Source organism: Carassius auratus, chromosome 38 (genome assembly GCF_003368295.1).
Source record: "Carassius auratus strain Wakin chromosome 38, ASM336829v1, whole genome shotgun sequence".
Taxonomy (NCBI): Eukaryota; Metazoa; Chordata; class Actinopteri; order Cypriniformes; family Cyprinidae; genus Carassius; species Carassius auratus.
This window is the reverse complement of record NC_039280.1, coordinates 17,795,830-17,819,660: the sequence shown is the minus strand read 5'-3', so window position 1 is coordinate 17,819,660 and position 23,831 is coordinate 17,795,830. Positions and strand designations below refer to the sequence as shown.

Here is a 23,831-nt window from a genome sequence, read left to right as displayed (position 1 = left end):
TACTAGTAAGAGGATCAGCATATCAGAACAATTCCTGAAGGATCATGTGACACTAAAGACAATGACAAAGACAAAGTAATGGCTGCTGAAAATTTAGACCTCATTTTTATTAGCAGTGTCAAGTGGTATAACCAGCAAGAATTTGGCATTCATTTCTGAATCTAATGGTTATACCATCTGACAACCTTATTTAAAAAATATATATATTTATATCAGCAAACTGAAAGATTGCTATAGAGGTTATATGGTGGTTTTTAGTGTGAAACACTTGCAATGTTTAGATTCTGACACAAAAACACAGCGGTTACAAGCAGAATACAGTGCTATTCAGCCACAGATCTGAGTGTCATATCAACTCCATCCTCAACCTGAGACGGGGGAAAACCAAGCCTGAAGGCCAGAAAGGACACAAAGAGCACTAAATAATGGTGGCAAGTAATACCAAAGCTTTTGTTCGTGTCCAGGCGTCCCATTGCATTTGATATTCAATTCGACTTGAATCCTGATTTAGAGATAATAATCTCTGGGACTAACGCTGGACTTGGACTGGACTGGGAACTGCCATCTTGGGAACGCGTTGGCAAAAGTCAGCTTATTTCTGAATGGCTGGTCACTGGGCCGTGGAAACGCACTGAATAAAAGGAGCTGTGCAGTTGACTGGGCTTCCAGTGGACACTTGCACATTTCCATATGAGAGCAGGGAAATTCACAAGACCGCATTTGGCTCTGCAATGCTTCTCGGGTGGAGGGGAGGACTGATTGAATGAAAAAGAACAACAGGTTCAATAAAGCGCAGATAATGGCTTCCTGTCTGGGCCGCGACAGAAGAGCTATCTGTGTTCCCTTCTCAGCAGGACCACGGAGGGGTGAGAAGTTGACAACGCTTTCATTCTCTCGAGGACTGGGAGCTGTGTTTGGACAGCAGCAGAGTGGCCTTCACAAATAAACCATCGCATTTCACTAGGTTTGACCAAAAAAAACATTCAAGGAAACAATCGAATAAAAAAAATGAACAGCCTGGAAGACTGGAGAACTTGGCCCTTGTGTCTTTTCCACAGGATGTGAAACACATTCATAAGAAGCGCTGGACGTCTGATAACGGCGAATGAGAAAAGCACTTCTTGAACTCTGAAATCTGTCAGACAGCTGCAAAGCTTACTTCACGACATTTCTGTGAAATTTTCGATGAGCTGATGCACTTTACTAGTTCTGCACGGTATTGTAGAAATATGAGTATGCAATAACTTGTTAAATAAAGTCTTAAGTGTGTAAAATAAAGTTAAACGATATTTAAAAGCTACTTAAAAATTATAGAATCAACATGCATGCTTCAAATTCTTTCGCCGTTAAATCACTGACAGCAGCGCCTTCGCTATTTCTTTTTATTCATTTCTTTTTATGAAAGTGTCACAACTTTTTTTTTTTTTTTTGCACAAAACACCCACACCAAGTGACAATAATATATTCTCTGCTAAACATATATTCTTTGACTTTCTGAAGAACTTAAATCATTCAGTTAGCGTTGTTATTTACAATATTAAATCGATAACACACTGAAACGAAAGCAAATAAAGCCCAATCTCAAATTGTTCTTTGATTTCGTTTTTGCATGTGAAAAAAAGTGTGAAACGTTTCAGCTCGTAGCTTTTTTCACTGCTTTTCTTTTTAAGCATATTTGCAATATTCCACTCATTTCAAAATACTGAGAACCATGATTAGTGCCTCTATGTGTCATTATGAACTGTTGCTTAATCACATATATAGAGTCTTAAGGAGAAGAAGAAAAAAAAACTTACTCAACGCTGTCATGTGAAGCACATCCTTGCCAGCTTCAATATTAATGCATTAGTTACATAATCTTTAAATGACTCTTTGAACTTCTAAGGAGGAAGGACTAAAACTTGTGTCCTAAATGCATGTGTAGTGCAGGATGTGAGAGAAAAAAAGATCAACAAATAAATATATCTGTGTCCTTAAATATCTAATTTCAACCATGATTGCCATTGAAATGAATATTTTTGTACTTTTGTGGCCTTCAAAACAAAGCATGACTCATGAAGCAAAACTCGCTCCAAACACATAAACATCCCATTTAACAATAAAGCAGTACTTTATAACACTTCTGGTTGTAGTAGCTTAACAGTCAATCCCCGGTTCATAACACTTCAAAACACACGATCAGAAAATAAGCAGATTTAAGTAAAGCTCTTTATTTCCAGACAAAAGCCAGGGAAAGCAATACAGTACAACATCCTCTTAAAGGGAATGATATGACTAACATTATACCAATATTAAATCAAATTAATAGAAAGCGAGACATAAGGCTGTAAAACTGCTGAGTTTGCCCTTGTAACATGAGCACTCATCATTTCAAGGCATTAAGGTTAATTATTGCTGTAGATCAAGCAAGCATGTCAACAATTATGTCATATGACTTTTACTTTCTACAATTATTTTCTTATTACACTGTGTAATAGAAAGCGTATAAACAGATTCTAATAGACCAAGAAAACCAAGAATGTGAATTGAAGAGTAAATTTAGGGATAATCATCCACAGACAGAAAGTAATACTTTTGTTTACGGCACACACAGTCTGTGCCGAGGCTGTTTCTATGAGTCACAGAGAAAACGAGGATCTGAAATCGACTTTTCCTGCTCAGGGCAGCGGATTGGGACCGGTTGGGGTGACCTTCCTGAAAGTCATTCTGCACTGTTGTCTTCTACGCTATTTACTGGCAGAGTCAAATGTTAGTTTGGGAACATTATTACAGAGATCAATACCATTGGTATGACTGTGTTTGAGTGCTGCATCACATTCATCCTATTGGCCTTAATCATATACTAGTCCCTAAATAACACGACAGGAGAACGTATATAAACATGAATCACGGAAGCTAGTTACTTTTAATGCAAAATAGAACTGAATTACGAAAGTGTGAGAAGTTTAGGAATATTTCACTCATTTTATGTTTTGATGACAGAGGCCATAACAATTTTATTGTAGGGTCCTATTTATATTACATTTTAAATTAAAATAATTTAAAATGTATGCATTTAGCAGATGCTTTTATCCAAAGCGACTTACATTGCATTCAGGCTAACAATTTTCTCCTAACATGTTCTTGTTAACCTTGCGTTTGCTAATGCAATGCTCTACCACTTGAGCTACAGGAACACTTAAAGACATATTAAATGTCTTTAACTACTATTCACTGAAGTAAATAATAAAAACATAATCTATTATAATAATAATAATAGTTGTTATCATTGTTGTTTGGTACAGTGTTGACATACTGTATAAAAAAACAGTTTTGCTGATATCTAGGTGGGATATGGTTATGTTAGGGATAGGGTTAGGGTCAACAGTGTAAATAATGATTTAATTAGGTATTTTATATATCGATATATAATAATAGCATGCAGAAAATAGGTGTCTTGTATCAAATGATTAGTTTAAATGTTAGTACGTAGTATTCAGGGACACTTAACCTGTTAACTGTCACTCACATTTTTGAACATCGACACATTTTGTAACATGACTTTGATGTACCTTTTTCATGATAATGCAATGTTTGATTTTAAAATGGGTTTCAAAGGATGCATTTTAAGATTTCATGTTTTCTAGTGATACATCATTTCTGATGATTTCTAAAGTGTGATAGAGAAAAAGGTAACAAAGAAGACTTCTTTTTTTTGTTGTTGTTTTTTTTTTTTTTTTTGACAAAGGTCAGAACTCCTGTTATGATGTATGGTTTTTGAGGTGCACTCTTGCCATAAATTAATCTATTACTTTTCCTACATCATTTTTAACAAAAAAGATTGGTAAAATATCCATTTAGGAGTCTTAGACCTTTCTAACGATATAGTCTGTCATGATTAGATTAGGATTTAATTGTAATATAGTGAAGTAAACATAGGCTGCCCACCAAGGGGCCGAGTGGCAGTTAACAGGTTAATATAACCTGAGGCCTACTGTAGCAGCCACAACTCTAACAAGGCTTTCTGTCCAAAGTTAAAACTAATATAAAATAACGAATATAACCTGAGCTTAACTACCCATGTAAGAAAAAAAGCTTACATTTCTCCTTAATATTAAAAACGTGAATAAGCTCGTTATAAATGTTTATTTATCACTACTTTATTGTAGTAAGAAGCTCTGTTATTTCTGAAATATTATAGTTAACATGGCAACATTTCATAAAAGTACACTGTAGCGTATAATACCTTAATGGGCGGTAATTAACTAGTAAATACGCTTGGTCACCAACTGTAGAGCAACTCATCTTTCAGTTGCACCTGTCTGTGTGTTTCTGTAATAAACAGGCTATTGACAAGCACGTGTGAAAGTCGTGTTTTCTGATCGCTGCAGTCATGAATGGAGCGGCTGGAGGTTACAGCTTTTATGAATGAGCGCAAACAACAACTGCTCTGCCCTTCGCCCTACCGTCGGACATCCGCCAGGACACTGCTGTGAACGTTAGACAGCGATCCTGTCAGGGGAGAACAGTGAATTAGGAGATAAAGCTGAGGACATGACAGATAATAGGTGGCCTGGTAAGAGCAAGTCCTCCTTGGAGTCGGCGGAAAACACATACACGAGTCAAAACCGCTTCAGAAACCTATTATTCGACGGAGGGCAACATTCTTAACGCTTTCAAGCGCAATTAAACTGACTAAACGGCAGTTATTTCTCATACGTGTAACGCACTGTCCGCGAGCCAACGGTGTTTTTATGAATGAAGCACTATATGCAAATGAGAAGCGCCTGACGAGGAGAAACTAATGGCGGAGATATCACCCGAGCAATGAAACAGTCTCTCCAGAACAGAAAAACACCTCGGTTTTCACCGCCAGAGGATGTTAAAGCAAGCTCACTTGTTCAGAAACAAACAAACAGAATGGTTCTGGGGCGCAAAACAACATGTGACGCGTAAACAGAGAGGAAAGCTCCGGGAAGGGCCTTTAAAACATCAGATCCCTTCAGAAAATATTTCCGATTCATCTCCCTCCTCCTTCAGACTTCATCAGCTCCTCCGAAGACAACACCACGAAACATTTCAGCGTAAAACGGTTTAGCTAAACTTCAGAGCACTGTTTTCAGATGCCATCATCTAGACTGATGTGACATGTTGACAAACCCTCCACAAAAAGACATTTATTTCCAGGTACTTACTCGTTTGAGTGCGTTTCTTCAATCATTTTCTTAAACAAATCCCACAGCGGGTGCACTGTGTCCGTTCGTCATTTTTTTATGCCCGTCTTTTCCCAATAAATCCTCACATTTCGTTCGGCTATGAGATAGTTCGTTCTCTCTCTCCTCTCCTCGTCTCCGATGGGTTTTCGTTTCTTTCTCTCTCTTTTTTTTTCTTTTTTTTTTCACTGGATCTAACCAGTTGCTGGTGAAAACCTTGGAGGATCTCGGAATCAAAGAAGGCTAAATCAGATCCCCCGAGTACCTCCCCACAGTTTGAGCGCTTCGGTGTGTTTCCGAGGATCTCTAGATTGAATCAGCGCTGGTGCTGCGGAGGGTGGCCCCGACGAGCCCCATCTCTGATCACTCCATGTTGGATTACTGTGCAGCGGGCGCGCGCGCGGGGGCTGGGGGTGACGTCACGCCGCAGGACGCGCGCCTCGGGAATCGGTGGGACTCGTTTTACAGATCAGACGGTTTGGAAGAAAGGCTGAAAAGGCTGATCAAAATATGACCTAAGGCCACCTGAAGAAGTGTTAGACCGTGCATATCGGCTAATTCTCACGCTCATACATTTTAATTATATCAAGAATCCGCCGTGCTTTATTTCAGAAGGAGAAAAAGGAGACAGGATGATACACTGACTTTCTTTAAGCTGCACAACTAAAGAAAAAAATAAAACAGCGAAGGAAAGAAACACACACAAAAAATAAAAAACAGGGCAAGACAAAAAAAACAAACAAACACAAACTCAAGTAAAACTATACTATACAGTCAGTTTTTAAAATATATATTTTGTCCTAGTTTTACATTTTACATTCATGGATTTAGGCTAGAACTTTATCATCATCATTATTATTATTAGTATTTTAAATTGAATGCATTTGTTCCGTATCACATTCGCTGTACAAATGTGCTGCAAAAAGTTCATTTTGCATTTAGGAGCAATGAACAATTTTGCTTTATTGTTGTTTCTCTCCAAAGTGTTAAAAAAATAATTATCAGACTATTTTTTCAATGTTGCTTTATTGCTAATTCTCTCAAAAATGTAAAAAAAAAAAAATTATAATCATTATCAGACTTTTTTTTCGTTGTCATGCAGCACTTTATTTTGACTCTAATATTATTTTTTGTGAATTTTATGTTGAATTTCACATAAAAAAAATTAAATAAAAATAAAAAATATGTTTGAAAAACATAAACCCGGTTTTAATGTTGTTGTAACTCTGTAATTAAGGGTTAGGAATTAGAAAATTATTTTTTTTCCCTCTCAGTTATTTTTATTTTTAAATTATAATGATTTAAATGGAATTGGAACCTCAATTCTGTAATTTGATAAAGATGTGCTTGGATTTAATGTTTTTATAATATTTTATTGATATGAATGTGCTTTGCTTCTTGATCCTCAGTAAAATGAATAGAATAGGTTCTTTTAGTGAATGGATATAAACATCTTTGAACACAGTTATAGCAAAAACTTACAGAAACTGGATATTATCCATGATTTCTGATTCCACATATTTCTGAATTCAGAATTTGAAGTATTTCTGAATTTGCCTATTGGTCAAGCACAGCTGTAGAAATAATTCCTATTTGTTCATGTTTTTTGTCCACTTTATGTGAGCAGTGATCTCTAACATTACACAACAACAAAGGCTTTTGAAGTGCTACTTTAGCGCATCACTTCCTCTTAAAAAGTGTAATCAGGGTCGAAGGTGGACAGCACAGACTCCTTATCTGTGTGACTTCTGACTCGGAGGGAAAGCTGAGGATTAGACATGCTTTGATCAAGTGACTGGAGAGCTATTTTGAGAACTGAGGGCTACGGTCACCAGCGAGTGTCCAGATTCCTTACTGATCACTTTAAATCAGGACTTCCTTAAAAGCATTCTTCACCAAATCACTTTACACTACACACTACACACTGACTTACAGAGAGCTGACAGCACTGGCCGGTAAGCAGCATTTTGGAAATCTTATCCAAGTATCTCAGATGCCATAAAGTAATCAGGAAGTGGCTTTTTCAGGCCATATACACTTTGAAACTTCGAACACTCTGCTATAGATAAACTACCTCAGTAGTAATCAACAGTTACAGTGATTTCACTCATACTTCAAGATAAGAACACCATTGTGATGCCTTCCTCAGGATCTTGTGACATTTCACTGACAGTCCCGAGCTCTCATTGGTGGCTACGGATAATGTTTGATCACCGGAAACCTGGTGAAATATTTACAGAAAGTTTAAGTGTCCACTTTGTGGATTTGAGTGTGGTTTGGGGTAATAAAAAAGTACAAAAAAAAAAAATAATAATAATAATAATAATTATATATATATATATATATATGAGAATCACTATTTATTTAAATCAGCATTCAGCAGTTATGCTGTGATCCAAAAAAGATATTACTAAACAAATAAATAAGAAGAAGAAGAAGAAGAAGAAGAAAGAAAAAAGACCCACTTGCATAAATTGTGCTTGGGACTGTATAAAAGTATTTAAAATAATAGATGGTGTCTCAAATATATGCATGAGACGATAAAGAAGCAGATCCCTCATCTATCAATGTGTCCAGACAATTTAGTAACAATTGGTCCAGAACAATATTATCCAAATCTGATTTACTTTCTTACCTCATTTACATAAAAACATCATTAGCCAAATAAAAGCAACTGTCTGAGTCATATTGCAGAAGATTGCTTTATTCTATGCCAGACACAGCACTGCAGGAGAAAATGAATAAAAAAGTAAAAATTAAACAACAACAGCAATACTTCGAATAAAAAGGGACTAACAGAATTCAAAACAAATCCCATCTTCTTAATATATATATATATATATATATATATATATATATATATATATGAGCCACATCAAACTTCAGTTGTAGATGTTGAAACCAGTATTTTGAAGAATGCTAAAATAATTTTCAGAGACTGGCCTGCTTGATAAATACATTAGTAAAAATCCCACAGACTCTCAGTCCAAACTCTTAAAATGCTAAATAATAATAATAATGAACACTTGTGAGTAACTCTTGTTACTCTGGAAGTACACACGACACACTGGGAGACAGCAAGAGCAGAAGGTTTGGCTGCTCAGGTTCAGTTGTTGTAACACTGGCAGAGAACTGCTCTTACATTACACCCCGATGATAACACGTTTGTGTCTCTGTCACAGGAACACATCCCGTGATGAACGGGGCGCGCTGAGGATTCATTACAGCTCATAATAATCAGCATGAGGAAGCTTTGATGTTAATATTGCTCTTCGCTGATTGGGTCATTTCTGTCATGCAGTACTGTCTGTAAAAGTCCTTTCAGACACTTAAATGTCATTCATTAAAAATGTATTATTCAGACAAATGACAGGAAGCCTGCCTATCAGGTCGGAAAGAAAGAGCTCAGAAAGGGACTGAGACTTCATAGAAATTGTTTGTGATTTTGATCATATCATAATTTCGGCTTAAACCAGGAATGACAAAACATCACAGGCTTCATTCAATGAACTGCTGATATTTAAAGTAAAATAAACAGACGATATCTTCATAGTTAAGCGTTCTTGGTGGGAACGGGCCTTTATACAGTGAAGCATCCATGTACACTTAATCATGATGCTGCAAAAACTCAAATTAATATGAATTTTATCTTTAAAAACGGAGTTTCAAATTTTTTATTTAAGATATATATTTGATTCGTCATTTATAGTATACAATACCGTTCAAAAGTTTGTAAGGTTGGTCAGTAGGATTTATTTCTTTTGATTTTTGAAAGAAATGAATCCAAATACCGGTATATAGGATACATTAGAATGATTAAAAGTGACAGTAGATACTTTTACATCATTACGAAAACTAAACTAAACTTTTGAATCCCTTAAAGAATCCTGAAAAAAAATCCTTTATCAATGTTAAAAAAATAAAAAAAAACAGCAAAATGGTTTTCAACATTGATGACGAGCAAATTAGACTGATTTCTGAATGTTCATGTGAAACTGAAGTCTGCAATAATGATGCTGAAAATACAGCCTTGCATCACAGGAATAAAATACATTCTAAAATTTATTAAAACAGAAAACAGTTATTTTAAATTGTATTAATATTTCACTTATTTAAATAACTGCAGCCTTGGTGAACAGAAAAGACTATTTATAAAACCTTAGCGACTCAAACGTTTTGAATGGTAATATATATATATATATATATATATATATATATATATATATATATATAGATATAATTATATATTAAATGATATCAATTATATTAATATTCTACATTATATAAAGAGGAAAAGAAAATGTACTGCAAGGCAGGAATGACCCGATCTCCACTAATGTTTTGCACACAAACACATGTGACCCTGGATCACAAAACCAGTCATAAGAGTCAATATGATGAACTTGAGATGTATACATCATCTGAAAGCTGAATAAAAACACTTTCCATTGATGTATGGTTTATTAGGACAATATTTGACCGAGATACATCTATTATTGGGTGCAAAAAAATCATAAATTTGAGAAGATCACCTTTAAGGTTGTCCAAATTAAGTTCTTAGCAATGCATATTACTAATGGTCTAGAGTCACACGTGCCAGTGCAGTGGCAGAGGACCCTCCATAATCCACACCGATGACACGACTCACTGGCAGAACAGAAGAGACAGGTGATGTAGAAGAGACGCCGGGGTCGTGGGATGTTTTTTCCGTGTTTATCTGACAGTGACGCCGAGCTTCTCCAGAACGCGCACGCCCTTCTCCTGATACTCCTCCCGCGTCAGCCAGAAGTTGTCCTTGTCTTTCATGATGTCAGCCAGCACCGCCCCACCCAGGAACACCATGTGCTTGCGGCGGGGAGGGTCCTCGATCCGGATCTTGAATTTCTATGGGGGTATTAAACAGACAGCGTGACCTCAGGGGACTGCATCTGACCCAGGTACGCTTGAACGCTCTGAATGGATCTCTTTAATACACATTAAAAGCACACTGTCCAGTCGGGAATCGAGCGGCAAACCCAAATGGGAGAATAATGAGGTGTACGGTGTACGCGGAGCCCGTGTTCAGACCCTGGACGGGATATAAACAGGTGGCTGAAAGGGTCTCATGCAGGCCTTCGGGTAAAGTCGATTGCTTTTTAATTTGCCTTAAACACAGTTTGGGGATCAGCAGACAGACACGCCGCTTGCCCGTGTCGGACATGCCATCTGTAACTGATCATCTATGTATAGATGACCGACGTGCGGCCCACTCTGAGGCTCCCCGAAATGCTTTTCCAGGCCAGTGGCCAGGTTTTAAATGAGCTGGAGCTGGCCTGGGGCTGACCGAGGTGTTTGGTGTCGTGATGCAGCTCCACCTGCTGGTACTCAAGAGGCATTACAACACATCTGAGTGTTTAAATACTCCCTTCTGTCCCGGATTAACCCTATAAAGCCTACTTTATCGTATTTGATAAGCAAATTTCAAGTGAAAAATCTTTAATCTACTACATGCCTTGACAGTTTACGGCCTTTCCGTATAATTGTAAACACAGGTTGTGGTTAGCATATCATTTCGCTGATTTTTAAATAGAGTTGAGTAAATGTTAAGAATAACCTTTAGCAATATTTCACTATGAATATTTACTGGACTGAAGAAACTTAGGTTTATTTGATTACATTATTTACATTTATTATTAAAAATCAATTGTCATTCCATTGCACTGCATTATATGCTTTGCCTCACACTAAAACCTATAGACCAGGGCTATTCAAATCTTGCCCTGCATGGAGCTAAACTCTGCAGTGCACTGGCAAATTCAACTTTTTTTAAAAGCAACTATAAGTAAACCATTTTTACATTGATTTAGACACCGACTCTTTGCCGCTTTCACAATGTTGGTAAATCATTGTGAATAATCACTATATAACACAGCTTTACTTGCAAAGAAGTTCAAACTTAGATGCAAACAGGCTATTTCTGTCTGCAGGGTGACGTGTTTACGCGTGCATAGAAATGTCAAACTTACCGAGAGCTTGTCAACGTCACCCTTCAGCACCCGCTCTAGATAGAGCTGTTTAAGTTCCCTCTCTAGTCGAGAGGGCAGACCGGGGTACATGGTGGATCCTCCTGACAGAACAATGTGCTTATAGAACTCAGATCTGAGAGAGAAGGGAAGCACAGATAAAAACACACAGTCAGCTTCATTGATACTGGAGGGGTGAAGGGTGAAGTTACTGAAACGACAAGGCCATCTTTAGATGATGCTTTGTTTATTTTAGTGCCACATAATGAGTGTCACATGACTGTGTGGTGTAAACTAGAGTTAGAGCTCACCTGGTGTCAATGTCTGCTGCTTGAATGGTGTTGAAGAGAAGTTCGGCCACTCCGACCCCTTCCACGTTAATGAGGTGCGGCTGGAACAGAGCTTCTGGGGCCTCGAAGCGCTCCCCTCCGACCTTAATAACCCGGCCATCAGGGAGCTGGAGAACAGAGAATGTGAAAACTTTAAGGCTTTAAATCAGTGTTGGGTGTAACGCATAACTGTAATTAAATTACTTATCCACTGAAAAGAGTAAAGTAAGGGATTTCTGTTCATTTTTAGATAATTACAGTTACTTATAAAGTACTTGCGTTACATACAGTAAATCATTTCAACAGTTCTAAAATCAATATTGAACTGAGAAACCTTAAATACTCAGATACAGATAAGACTAAAATCTGTGGAATCTAAAAGGGTATTTGTGTACACTGACAATAACAACAAAACATTGTGCTTTTGTAAAATAAACAAAACAAACAGGGTGCATTTTCTGCCGTTTCGGTCTCCATGAGCAACTTTCTACGCATCTCAAATATGAACTGAAACTGCTTGACACGGAGACATGAGAAATATGACTAGAGAAAGCTTGAAGTGTCTGCTTTTAAATGAACAAATTCAAATCAGCAGACAGACACGCCGCTCGCCCGTATCGGACATGCCATCTGTAACTGATCATCTAGAGGACACAAATTGAAAATTAATATTCTCTGATTATGCCATTTTTATGAAACTAATGCAAGGTTGAGTTTTTCCCATATCTGAGCTCATTATATGCAGTAACCTGTGTGCAAACGCCTTAATAGATAAAAAAGAAAAATAATTAAGATTCATTTAATGAATCATTGTCTTCTCTTCCGGGTCTGTTGTGAGCACGTTCAGAGGCGCTGCTGATGTATGACGCTGCTGACGTGTTATCTTTGTTATTGGGCACCAGAAAACACGTCAGCAGCGTCATACATCAGCAGCATCACGGAACGTGCTCACAACAAACACGGAAGAGAAGACAATGCAGAATAAAGTCGTCATTTGTGTTATTTTTGGACCAAAATATATTTTCGATGCTTCAAAAAATTCCTCTGATGTCACATGGACTACTTTGATGATGTTTTTCTTACCTTTCTGGACATGGACAGTATACCGTACACACAGCTTCAATGGAGGGAATGAGAGCTCTCGGACTAAATCTAAAATATCTTAAACTGTGTTCCGAAGATAAATGTCTTACTGGTTTGGAAAGACATGAGGGGGAGTTATTAATGACATAATTTTCAATTTTCGGTGAACTAACCCTTTAAGCTTTTTTGTTATTCAGATATTCTGTTTGTTAACCAATGAAGGTTAAATGTTTTATAAAAATGTTTAAGTATAACAGTTGTTTTAAAGCTAAAACGCTAAACTATTCTACTGTATGTTTGACTCAAATTGAAAGTATAAAGAGTTTATTTTGCCTATGCTTTATGGTTTATAGGGAGTTTTAATATGTAGCCTGATTAGCAATTATTAAGTTATCAAGTAACTAAATTACTTTTCAGACAGAGTAATTAATAAATTAATTTAAATACAATATTAAGTAATTAGAAATAGTAATGAATACATTTTTGAAAGTAACTAACCAACACTGCTGCAAATTCATAAATATAAAGAGCTTTATTGAGCATTTAAATAGGGCTGCCAATACTTTAAAAAGTCACAATAAACTTCTGATGCTAATGCTGCTTATATAAAATGACTGCTTTTCTAAAAGACGTTAGATTTACAATCCACCCCTATTTTTTTATAATTAAATTGAGTATTAAATTCAGCAAGGTTAGTGTTAGAATTCATAAATGCATCAAAATTATCAGGTATTGTAACAATATTACATACTATTTCTTTCTTAAAGGAATCACCAAATATTTGATTTATTCAACATTCATGCAAGATTATTTTTTATAAAATATAAATTAGTCCCTTATGCTCACCAAGGCTGCGTTTATTTGATCAAAAATGCATTAAAAACAGTAATGTCATAAAATAGTATTACAATTAAACATAACTGTTTCCTATGTGAATATAAAATATATAAATGTCATTTATTCCTGTGATGAAAAGGTCTTCAATTCAGTGTCACATGATCCTTCAGAAATCCTTCTAATGTGCCGATCTGCGGCTCAAGAAAATTTCTTCTTATTTTCAGTTAAAAAATTTTTTGCTGCTTATTATTTTAAGCAAATATATCCTTTTTATTATTCTTTGAGAAAATCAGAATACGTTTTTTTTTCACATTTTTTACTTTAAATAAAAATGTTTTGTAGCAATTTAAAGGTCTTTACCGTCACTTATTAATTTCGTTACTATTATCAGTGATGAAAACTGTGGTGCTGCTTAAATCTTTTTCGGAAACTGTGGTATTTATATTTTAGGATTCTCTGGTGAATTTAAAAGGTCAAAACATTTTTTTTTTTTTTTTTTTTACAGAAAACCTTTTGTAACAAAACATAAATTACTTTAATGTCACATTTGATTTATTAAATGCATCCTTGCTGAATAAAAGTATGCATTTCTTAGTAACTTGCATTATTAAACTGTCCACAGTGGCAAGACATCAGCGAGTATTTATGATTTATTTTAAGTAACCTAGCTGATAAATGCTGTGGTATATAACCACTTCTTGTGTCAACATTTGGCTGGTTTCTTATCACATGCTTCACTACTTCACATTGAACTTGATCATGGGATGTTCCTGTTAGACTGGCTGCACTGAGCAAAGTCTCAGGTCTGAAGGGGAACCCGCAGCCAAGCATAACCCCGATGACTAATGACAAAATGGCTATGAATATATAAAGAGCCCATTGAGGAGTGTCCAGAGGTCTGAAACGCAGAGCTTCCCAGCTGGGGAAGTACTGTGGCCACGCAGGAAATGATGTTACATGCTGGTTAAGCAACTACACAACCTTCCTTGTTTCAAAACTTGCTCGTTCAAGTCTTTCTTTTTTAAAAGAAAAGGTTTAGAAAGGAAATCAGAAGAAACACCACACCCATGTCTACAAACTCGAGTAGAGTTGCTGCTGCCCCCTTGAGGCCGCTCTGCTTCATCACATATCCAGCAGCCAATCAGAATCCAGCAGAGTGTGCGACTCACAGACAGGATGTCAAAGTATAGACTGAAGAATTTCCCTGCTGCTAAATCCAATCCAAAGAGCATATTACCAAAGAAATGCAGAACACTTATTCGTCCCAGCGGGAAATTTGTGAAACCACATACTAAAAACCCCAGCCAGAAAAACTTCTGCCTCACATGCTGCAACATTTGAAGTGTAACTTTCGAACATCTCAGCGAGAAGGATACTCTCACCCCGCAGCCTGTTAACACCCTTTCAGAACGCAAGCTTGTGTTAAAACGGTTCGTGAAATTCCTCCCAGCGTCCCATAAAACTGACCGTGTAGGACTCCACCAGTACGGTGGTCTCCAGAGCAAGCTTCTGCTCCTGCTCGATGTTGTATCCCACGTAGCACAGCTTCTCCTTCATCATGCGTACCGTCTCGAAGTCCGCCGAATGGTTGAAGGCGTAACCTCGCAGCAAGAGCAACTGACAAAAACATTGAAAACATTTTAAGGAATATAAGTCACGGTTTGTATCATCTGAAATGTCAACATAAAGCATGCAAAACATGCACAAAGTGTGCTGAACGAGAGAGACACATGAGCCCATGTTTACTTGTATATCAGTATTTTACATTATTTCTGAATGTTGTAATGAAACGTGACTTAACACACCGATGCAACTTATCTTATTTTTCCTCAATAGTGCACTTTTGAGCCAATGCAACCTTTAAAATCGTTTTATCATCTAAAACATGCTCTGACTTGTATTCCAAAGCAACTTCATTTGATGTCAAGCATGCCAAACATGCACAAAGCGCACAGAAAAAAATGTCAGATCTAGCCCTGCTAACTTGACATTAGGGCTGCACGATGTGTCGTTTAAGCATCGATATCGCGATGCACGAATCCACGATAGTCACATCGCAGGATGTGCGATGTGGGCTGTCGTAGTTGATCTGTTATTCATTAACTGTACATGCTAGCTGCTCCCCGGCCCTTGACGAATGTGATTCGCGGATTAATTGCACAGCTTAACCATCATAGAGAGAAAGTTTATCAGTGACAGGACTGAAAAACACATGCAAGTTTAATAGGGCAGAGAGACAGAAAGAGAGAGCGCGCGAGAGAGACAGAGCGCACGCAAGAGAGACAGAGACAGAGCGCGCACGAGAGAGACAGAAAGAGAGAGAGAGAGCGCGCGAGAGAGACAGAAAGAGAGAGAGCGCGCGAGAGAGAGCGCTGTCTTGCTCTCTCTCCCTCGCGCATATTTATCAATTGACATGATGGTGTCGATGTTTAAATCATTTAAAATGAGAATGTAAGTGTGCTCACCCCATTTTTGTTTGTAAGAAAAAATATCGCAATATATATCGCAGAAAAATAAAATATCGCAATGTAATTTTTTCCCAATATGTGCAGCCCTACTTGACATCGTAGCCTACTCATCATAATCGCAGTTAACCAAACATACAAAAAGCTACACATCTCATGTAAATAATTGTAATAATTTGCTCGTAGCAAAGGATGCTGTTTTACAGAGAAATTGGGACACAAGTGAAGTGCAACATGATAAATAATAGTTTAGCGACCAAATGTTCGGCTACTTCGCGAATATGTAAATGTATGGATTTGTGGCTTACACACTAAAACAAAATGTAATCGTATCCTCAAGTTATATTTGAAACAGGCATTATCTTACTTATAAATTGTTAAACACTATTATAAAACCCAATAGGAAAATCAAAGTTCCCCCACTCTATATCATGATTTTTTTCCTCATTTCATTCTACAACCCTGCATTTTGCAATTTTAAACACAAAATGTGGCGCCTAGGACTGAATAATTCAAAAGGTTTGCTTTAATGTGTGTAAACAGAGCAATTTAGGGTAATGTTGGACATCTACGGTCTCAAATGAGGAAATCAAAACAAAGTTGAATTAGACACTTAATTTGAATTAGACATTATTTTAAACAAGATGCTGAAGCAGGGCAACCGGAAAATTGGTGTACCTTAATGAGATAGCGTGTAATGTCCCGTCCTGCAATGTCCAGTCTCCTCGTGAGGTGGGGCAGAGAGAAGCCCTCATACACAGGACAAATGTGGGTGACTCCATCGCCTGAATCCACCACCACTCCTGTCAACAGGCCTGGGTGTAGCACAACACACAAATACTGAGACAACCTCTGACATAAGTGACCCACTGATAGCTGACACAAACTGGTACAATAAAATTTGTTTGCCAAATCAACATGTAGAGGTTAAAGCAGGATGACTCACCTTGAGCATAAAGCGTCAGAACAGCCTGGATGGCGATGTAAACACCTGCAAACTGGTATGTCTCAAACATGACCTAAAGGACAGTGGGACACAGACAAGTGAACCAAAGAAATATGAAGAAAAATCATTATAATAGCACCTTATAAGTCCAGTTTATAAAGAATTTATTTTCTGAATAGTTGCTCATCACATATGTATGTCAGCTATTTTACAACACTGTTAAAAAACTATTTAGTTTCAATGCATAAGTGTTGGATTTCCTCTGAATGTGTGAAACTTCATTCATACAGCCACTATAGCTAAAAAGAAACTATTTGAGCTACAAACCAGTGTAATGATTACAATACTATGTTCAAATAATATAATATGATAACAAAAACCAGTTTGCAACATTAAGCAGCAATTTTGTATAGCTAAAAATAACTGGAAGCCCTGTGCATTCAAGTGACAGAGACCTGCGTCTGCTCTTACTTTAAAAATAAGGTGGATAATGTAGGCCTAATGTTTTTTTTTTGGTTCTTGTTCTTTAATTTTCAGATCAGATACTTGAATTACCTTTCAGATTTCACACTAAAAGACATAATTTTGCACTATGGTAATAAGTAAACTCGTGCAAATCACCATTATAGCAATATAATACAAACTTAGGAGGGTATGCTTCATTTGAGTGCATGGAAAGTAAAGTATATACAGCATATATATATATATATATATATATATATATATATATATAGGTGAAATGTGTGTTGGAGTGATTGACCTGAGTGGTCTGATCTACACACCTCTATGATCTTCTCACGGTTCTTGGTGGGGTTCATGGGAGGCTCGGTCAGGAGGATCTTGCAGTCGCGTGAGTTGATATTGAGCTTCTCCGGACCGAAGGTGTAATCCCACAAGTGCTTCATGTCATCCCAGTTCCTGACGATGCCGTTCTCCATGGGATAATTGACCTCCAGCATTGAGCGCAGCTCACTGGCTTCGTCTCCCACCATCAGATCCTAAAGCAATCACAGGTCACAGGTTAGAAAAACCACCTCACCTCACAGCTATGATGACGAAACCCCAGGTCAGTCTCCACCAAAAACATTTCAATGTGGCAGCCCAGAATCAACATTTCCACAACAGATGCACAGCAGCAGGAATCTCACATCCCAGATCTGTCACAGCCCGTCCACAGTCTGTGCGGAGTTACAGTATGAGGCACGAGGAAGCCTCAAGGAAAGCTGGAGCACGGTCCACACGGCCCTGGGGTGAGAGGAGCGTACAGACAGATGCTGCTCTCGTTCACTAGAGCCAGCATGCCTTCATGCACAAAGTGTTAGTCATTTCCATTCACAGGCTTCTCTGCTCAGTGACTTTAAAGGTACAATTTGTAAGATATTTGCAGTAAAATATACAAAAACCACTAGGCTAGTGTTATATATTTTTTCTAGGCGATTACTAAAAATATCTCTAATGTTTCCAACTACTTGTAAATCAATGGGAAAATTCCCATTCTGAACAGTGACACGGGGCAGTGCAGTCACCTGTCAATGACGTTATCCCTTTGTTACCGCCTTTACTGACGTAGAAACCACATGACAACAGTGTCGTGGACAAATGCAGAAGTAGCTTCGCGACAAACTTCAACTAGAAAGAGATGCCGATCTCGCTTGTTTTACTCGACAGTTGTTTTGATTCGTATTTTTACAGAAAACGTATGCTATTATAACTATCAACAAGATTAGTATTATTGGGCATACACGGCAAATGTGGGGCATCGCGTCTCTAGACCCGCACTAGGACATGTCTGATCCATAGTCTGATCGCGTCTTTGCATTGACTTTGTATGTAATCTACTCGCGCAAATCGTTGAACTCGCGTTAAATCCATGATTTATCTTTCCGTCTAATTGATGGCCGTCAGGTAGAAGACAACAAATCCCATCATTCCACGCTCCTCCTTAGCGTCATGAAACCACGCGACTGTTATTGTTTTGGTAGTGCCCCCTCTAGTGGCAGCTCCTACAACCTGTACCTTCAAGACCGTAATTACAGCAGGTAAAATTAGTATTGAACACCTCACCATTTTTCTCAGTATATATATTTCTGAAGGCCTGCTGACATGAAATTTTCACCAGATGTCAGTAACAACACAAGTAGCCCATACATACATAGAAAACAAAACAAATAAGTTCAAAATATTAAGTTCTGTGTATAAAATGGAATGACCCTGGGATAAAGTACTGAACACGCTTACTGAAAATGTATTTTAATGCATTGCTCAGGTGTGACTTTGGCACATTCTAGAAATCTTGAAGGTTCTGTGGGCGTCTAATTGTACAGATTATAAATACAGATTATCACAGTGTGCACAACTACCATCTGTTTTTTGGCACTGTTACAGGATGTGTTTGGTAGTGTCATGTGTTTTCAATGGAGGCCTGCTGTCCTTCAGTTTCATCCGTCTGACTAACTTCCTGAGTACAGCACGGCTGCAGCAACATTTTGTTTATTTGAGAAGGGAAATGCAAGCTTCTCAAAAAGAGGAACTCTGCGTGTGAAACAATATCTTGGAACACCAAAGCATCAGCATCTATTTAGGATTTCTTCTAGTTCCTCAAACATTACAGAGGCCAGAGGACACTCAACAGACAGACACAAAGTGCAGAGACATCAACATTTCCCTGCATCTTAAGGCCAACTTCTGCTAAATCTATTTCAGACCGGAGGAGGAGGAGGAGGAGGAGGAGGAGGAAATAAAGCTGTCTAGTGGGGATCTGAATAGTTGCCAAGATCTGTGAAAAACATTTGCAGCTTTGAAACAGAAGACAAAGTGCAGAGTAAAAGCACTTTGAGCAATGCACCGAGGTGAATATTGGAGTATGAAAACAAATTATGCAAGACAAAAAAAAAAAAAAAAACTAAATATTAGTATTAAAGTTTGATTCATTCCCATTGGCATTTTAGATATTTCAATACACAAACATAACAAGAAAGCAGGGCTGGGCGATATATTGAATAATATATATATATATATATATATATATATATATATATATATACATATATATATATATATATATATATATATATATATATATATATATATATATATATATACAAATTATGTCCAATTTAACTCAAACTGTCAGTTTTAGTGAACCAATTCAAAATGTTTTGTTTATCCAAAGCATTATATATATTCAACTTTTCTAATATAAATATATTTTGGTAAATCTTACTGTGTGTTTTCTATTGTATAGTATTGTATGACGCATAAATAAATAAATATTCCATAAAATATATATCCTTGACTATTTGTACTTGCATTAATGTTGTATTGTACATATTGTATTAAACATTTTGAATTCAGCTGCTACAAAAGATGTTTGGTTTAAATGATGGCTCATGTAACTGGAGAGAGAGGGAAGAAAAACATTAAAAGAAATGGTATGTCTATATTGGATATTGTGTCTACTGCACATATATATATATATATATATATATATATATATATATATATATATATATATATATATATATATATATATATATATATATATATATATATATATATATATATATATATATATATAATTGTTTTTGTTTTTTGTTACTCCACAAAATGCATCAAAAGAATTCAAATCTCATTAATAAATGACTATATGAGCATCTTTGAAATACTGCATGGTGCAACATGCTCAGTGTTAAACAAAACACACGTCAGGCTGCACTTACCATTTTTTTCTTATTCTACTTCATGTGAAGAACAAGAAGGAAAGAGTGTAAGCATTAAACGTTCAAACAGGAGAGAATGAAGGCTCACTTTAAAACAACTACGCTAAATAAGTTTCACGAATCAACTCTGATAACCCATCAACAGATAGAGTAGTATTATCTACTGTCATTCGGAAACTCTCTGAGTGGATCATCTGAGTGGCCAGAAAGTGGAGGATGAGTGCGGAGCTCACCTTAATCTCGATGTTGCCCACTTTGGCTGTGGAGCGGATGATGGGCCGGCCCACCAGAGCTGGGAAGATGTGCTCTGGGAAGTTGGATCCGGCATAGCCACACTTGACAAACTAAAGCATTGAGAGGGAGAGAGAGAAAAGTAATAAAGCAAAGCAATACAGTGTTCATCGTCTAATTCGTTAAAGAGGAGAGCAAACAAGACAGCGAAACCAAACTTCATTTTTGACTGCATGTTGATAATTGGCCACTTCTGTGGTTCGCTGCTGCAGAGGATATTAAGTATTTATTAATTGGGTTCCCACACCTTTTACAAGCGTTTATGATTACCAGATAAAAGTATGAATTAGATCGCACTCACAAATAGCAGTTTCTAGTCTATTAAATATTTTATAGATGAACATAATTAGAAAAACTTCTTATTCAATATTGCTGTACGATTAAGCTAATTAGCATGACTTACCCATGCCTGGAAATACACCATTTGAACATTTCCTTATATTTACACATTTTTGATAATAATGCGAAAATGCACAGAAAAAAATAGGAAAATACACAAGTTGGCACCTCCCTGGTTTCCTTTAAGATAAATCATTATAGATTTTTATCCACAGATTTTTTGATTGCTGCAAAAACAACCTCTGTTACACACAAAGGTTTATTATTCTTACATATGTTGTGCACAGATCATAATTTTTTAAAGCTGATTCTGATTTTGTTTTACAAGCAACTGGGCTTATTCCAATATACGATTGCTATTTTTTAAGCAAATTTATTGTTGATTATTTGCTCTTTTTTTAAAGTCGAACTGGATTTAAACAGTAAAATATCTGTAGCCACTTAAATTAGAGATGACCACTGCATTTTAATCACAATCCAAACAAAGACACTGCACACATTTAGCATGAGCGTCTATTCTCTCCTGCTTCACCTGTGGTCCGTGTTATTGCCCCGTTTACAGATTTCAGAATATTTCCACACCAATGGTATTTTAGTAAATGATTGCAATGCAGTTGCAATGTTTGTAAGTTCGGAACCAATATCGGCCAAAATAAACAAGATCTCCAGGTCCTATTATTTACCAGTCAAACAGTACTTCTGCATTGTTCCTCATGATACGTTAAACACAACTATCAACTTTGAAGTCTAAATGCAATTGGCGGATGTAAAAATAAACTCAAATTATAGGCTAAAAAGAAACATTCGACGGTCGCATGACTTTAATATCACCACCACCACAAAGTGTCTGAAAACTCGTTATTTCCAAACTAAACGATGGAAAGAGAGTTAGACCGCAAGAGGACGAGTAAAGTAAAATATAACGAGTCGATGAGTTTCCCAGCTTGGCATGATAAAGTTTAATGTCACCAACAGCCTCTGTAGACACATTTAGCAACTGCTTTTTTTTTTAATTAAAATTAAAAATTAAATGTATGCATTTAGCAGATGCTTTTATCCAAAGCGACTTACATTGCATTCAGGCTAACAATTTTTTTAAGACACTTATAAGTTTAAGTGTGGTTATAAAAAAATTAATTAAAAAAAATAAAATAAAAAGTGATACTACGGATTAATTTTATGCTGTCATATAAAATGTGAAAATATCTTGGGCTTGTGTTAACCACAGACCTTATTCCAGGCCTACAATGTGTTTCTGTGTTTAAGGTCTCATTTCTGTAGCATTCTCTAGTTTGTAAACGTTAATAAATGTGTTTTTAATTGTTTGAAATGCAGTTTCTTGACTTCTTGTTTTATCTTTCACTGACAGTATTTGCTCTATGAATCAAACATCCCCAAAAATACTTGTTTACATTAAACTCAATCGATTGTTTCTCATATTAGCATATTCCAAAAATGGTCAGAAGGCTTTCGGGCTCATTTATTGGTCCTCGGAGCAAGCAGTGGTTTTAACAGCTGACATCACTTCCTTCTGACTCACGGCTCTCTGTTTCCGGACCTAAAAAAGTTGCGATTACTAAAGAAAAAATAAACTAAATATTCCTGAACCACAATTATTTCCAGATTCCAGAGTTTAAAACCTGCCCACGTCACACACAAGCCAAACATGACGTCAGGACATACGACCACGCCCCCAAATTCCAGCACATATGATTTTAAGCATCAGTTATATTGTGTATAATGACTTACTCTTATCATCTACATAGATATATCATCGCCATCATTAGTGAACTTGATATCAGCAAGACTAACTCTAACGACGATGTGAGGAAGTGACACCCGGTGCTCGCAATGTGCAAAGCGTGGGTTAATATCAAAGCAAGTTGATGATTTTATAACAGGCAGCATTCATAGATTAACTGTAACCATATATATCAGGGTTATATAACCAAATCAAACCACATTTAGCAGGAACTGCGCATGCTGTGAGCGTCTAATGCAGCCTGTGGCTTTTTTGTTTGTTTGTTTTTTGTATATATATATATATATATAATAAATCTAAAAACATAGATCACTTGAGAGTCGGAGAACGCAGAGAAGAATATGAGGGAAGAGTAAATGCAGCTGTTAGACATTCCTTCCAGATGCGCTAAGCTTTCATGACTTCCTGTTAGGGGTCTGTCTGTCTGTCATACCAAAAATAATGCCAGGTGTTAGAGTTGCGGACGTACCCCTGTTCCGTTATCGCAAACCACCACCTTTCTTCCTTGGCTGTCCATCTTTCAAAGCCCCGGAGCCGTCAAAGGCAGCCCAACTTTCTGAACAAAGTGCTACAAAAGCACTCAGCAGCAGCAGATATTACTTCCTGTTTCAGACAGAGACGCTGTTTTTTCACAAGCCCCGCCTCCTTCGTTCGGATTGGATGATATGACTTCCATGCGGTCTGCAATTGGACAGTTTGGGAGTCATTCACAGAGACTTCACTGCAGTAAGCACATTATTTTCTATAATATTTTGTCATTATGTAGTAGAAAAATACACAGCAATTCAAGATATTTGTGGATCTGTTTGTTTTACTCTTTAAGACTTGTACTCTTTTTTTAACAGCTTTTTTTCTTTCAAAAAAAA

The 23,831-nt window shown here is 36.9% G+C and overlaps 2 protein-coding genes across 2 annotated transcripts in view; both read right to left on the bottom strand.

Annotated features, from left to right (window-relative positions):
• The window catches only part of spred2b (sprouty related EVH1 domain containing 2b), a 42,546-nt gene extending 36,634 nt beyond the window's left edge, over positions 1-5,912 (bottom strand). The window contains exon 1 of the mRNA XM_026224545.1: positions 5,175-5,912. Coding sequence (XP_026080330.1) covers positions 5,175-5,200 — 26 coding nt within the window. The 5' untranslated portion in view covers positions 5,201-5,912. The remainder of the gene's footprint in view (positions 1-5,174) is intronic.
• Positions 5,913-9,752: 3,840 nt separating this feature from the next.
• On the bottom strand, positions 9,753-23,608 carry actr2b (actin related protein 2b). Its single transcript, XM_026224544.1, has 9 exons — positions 23,435-23,608; positions 20,807-20,917; positions 17,637-17,852; positions 16,855-16,927; positions 16,587-16,723; positions 14,911-15,060; positions 11,506-11,651; positions 11,198-11,330; positions 9,753-10,076 (listed from the first exon to the last, which is right to left on the bottom strand). The coding sequence occupies exons 1-9, from the start codon at positions 23,480-23,482 to the stop codon at positions 9,906-9,908; spliced, it is 1,185 nt and encodes a 394-aa protein (XP_026080329.1). The 5' UTR covers positions 23,483-23,608; the 3' UTR covers positions 9,753-9,905.
• Positions 23,609-23,831: the final 223 nt, after the last annotated feature.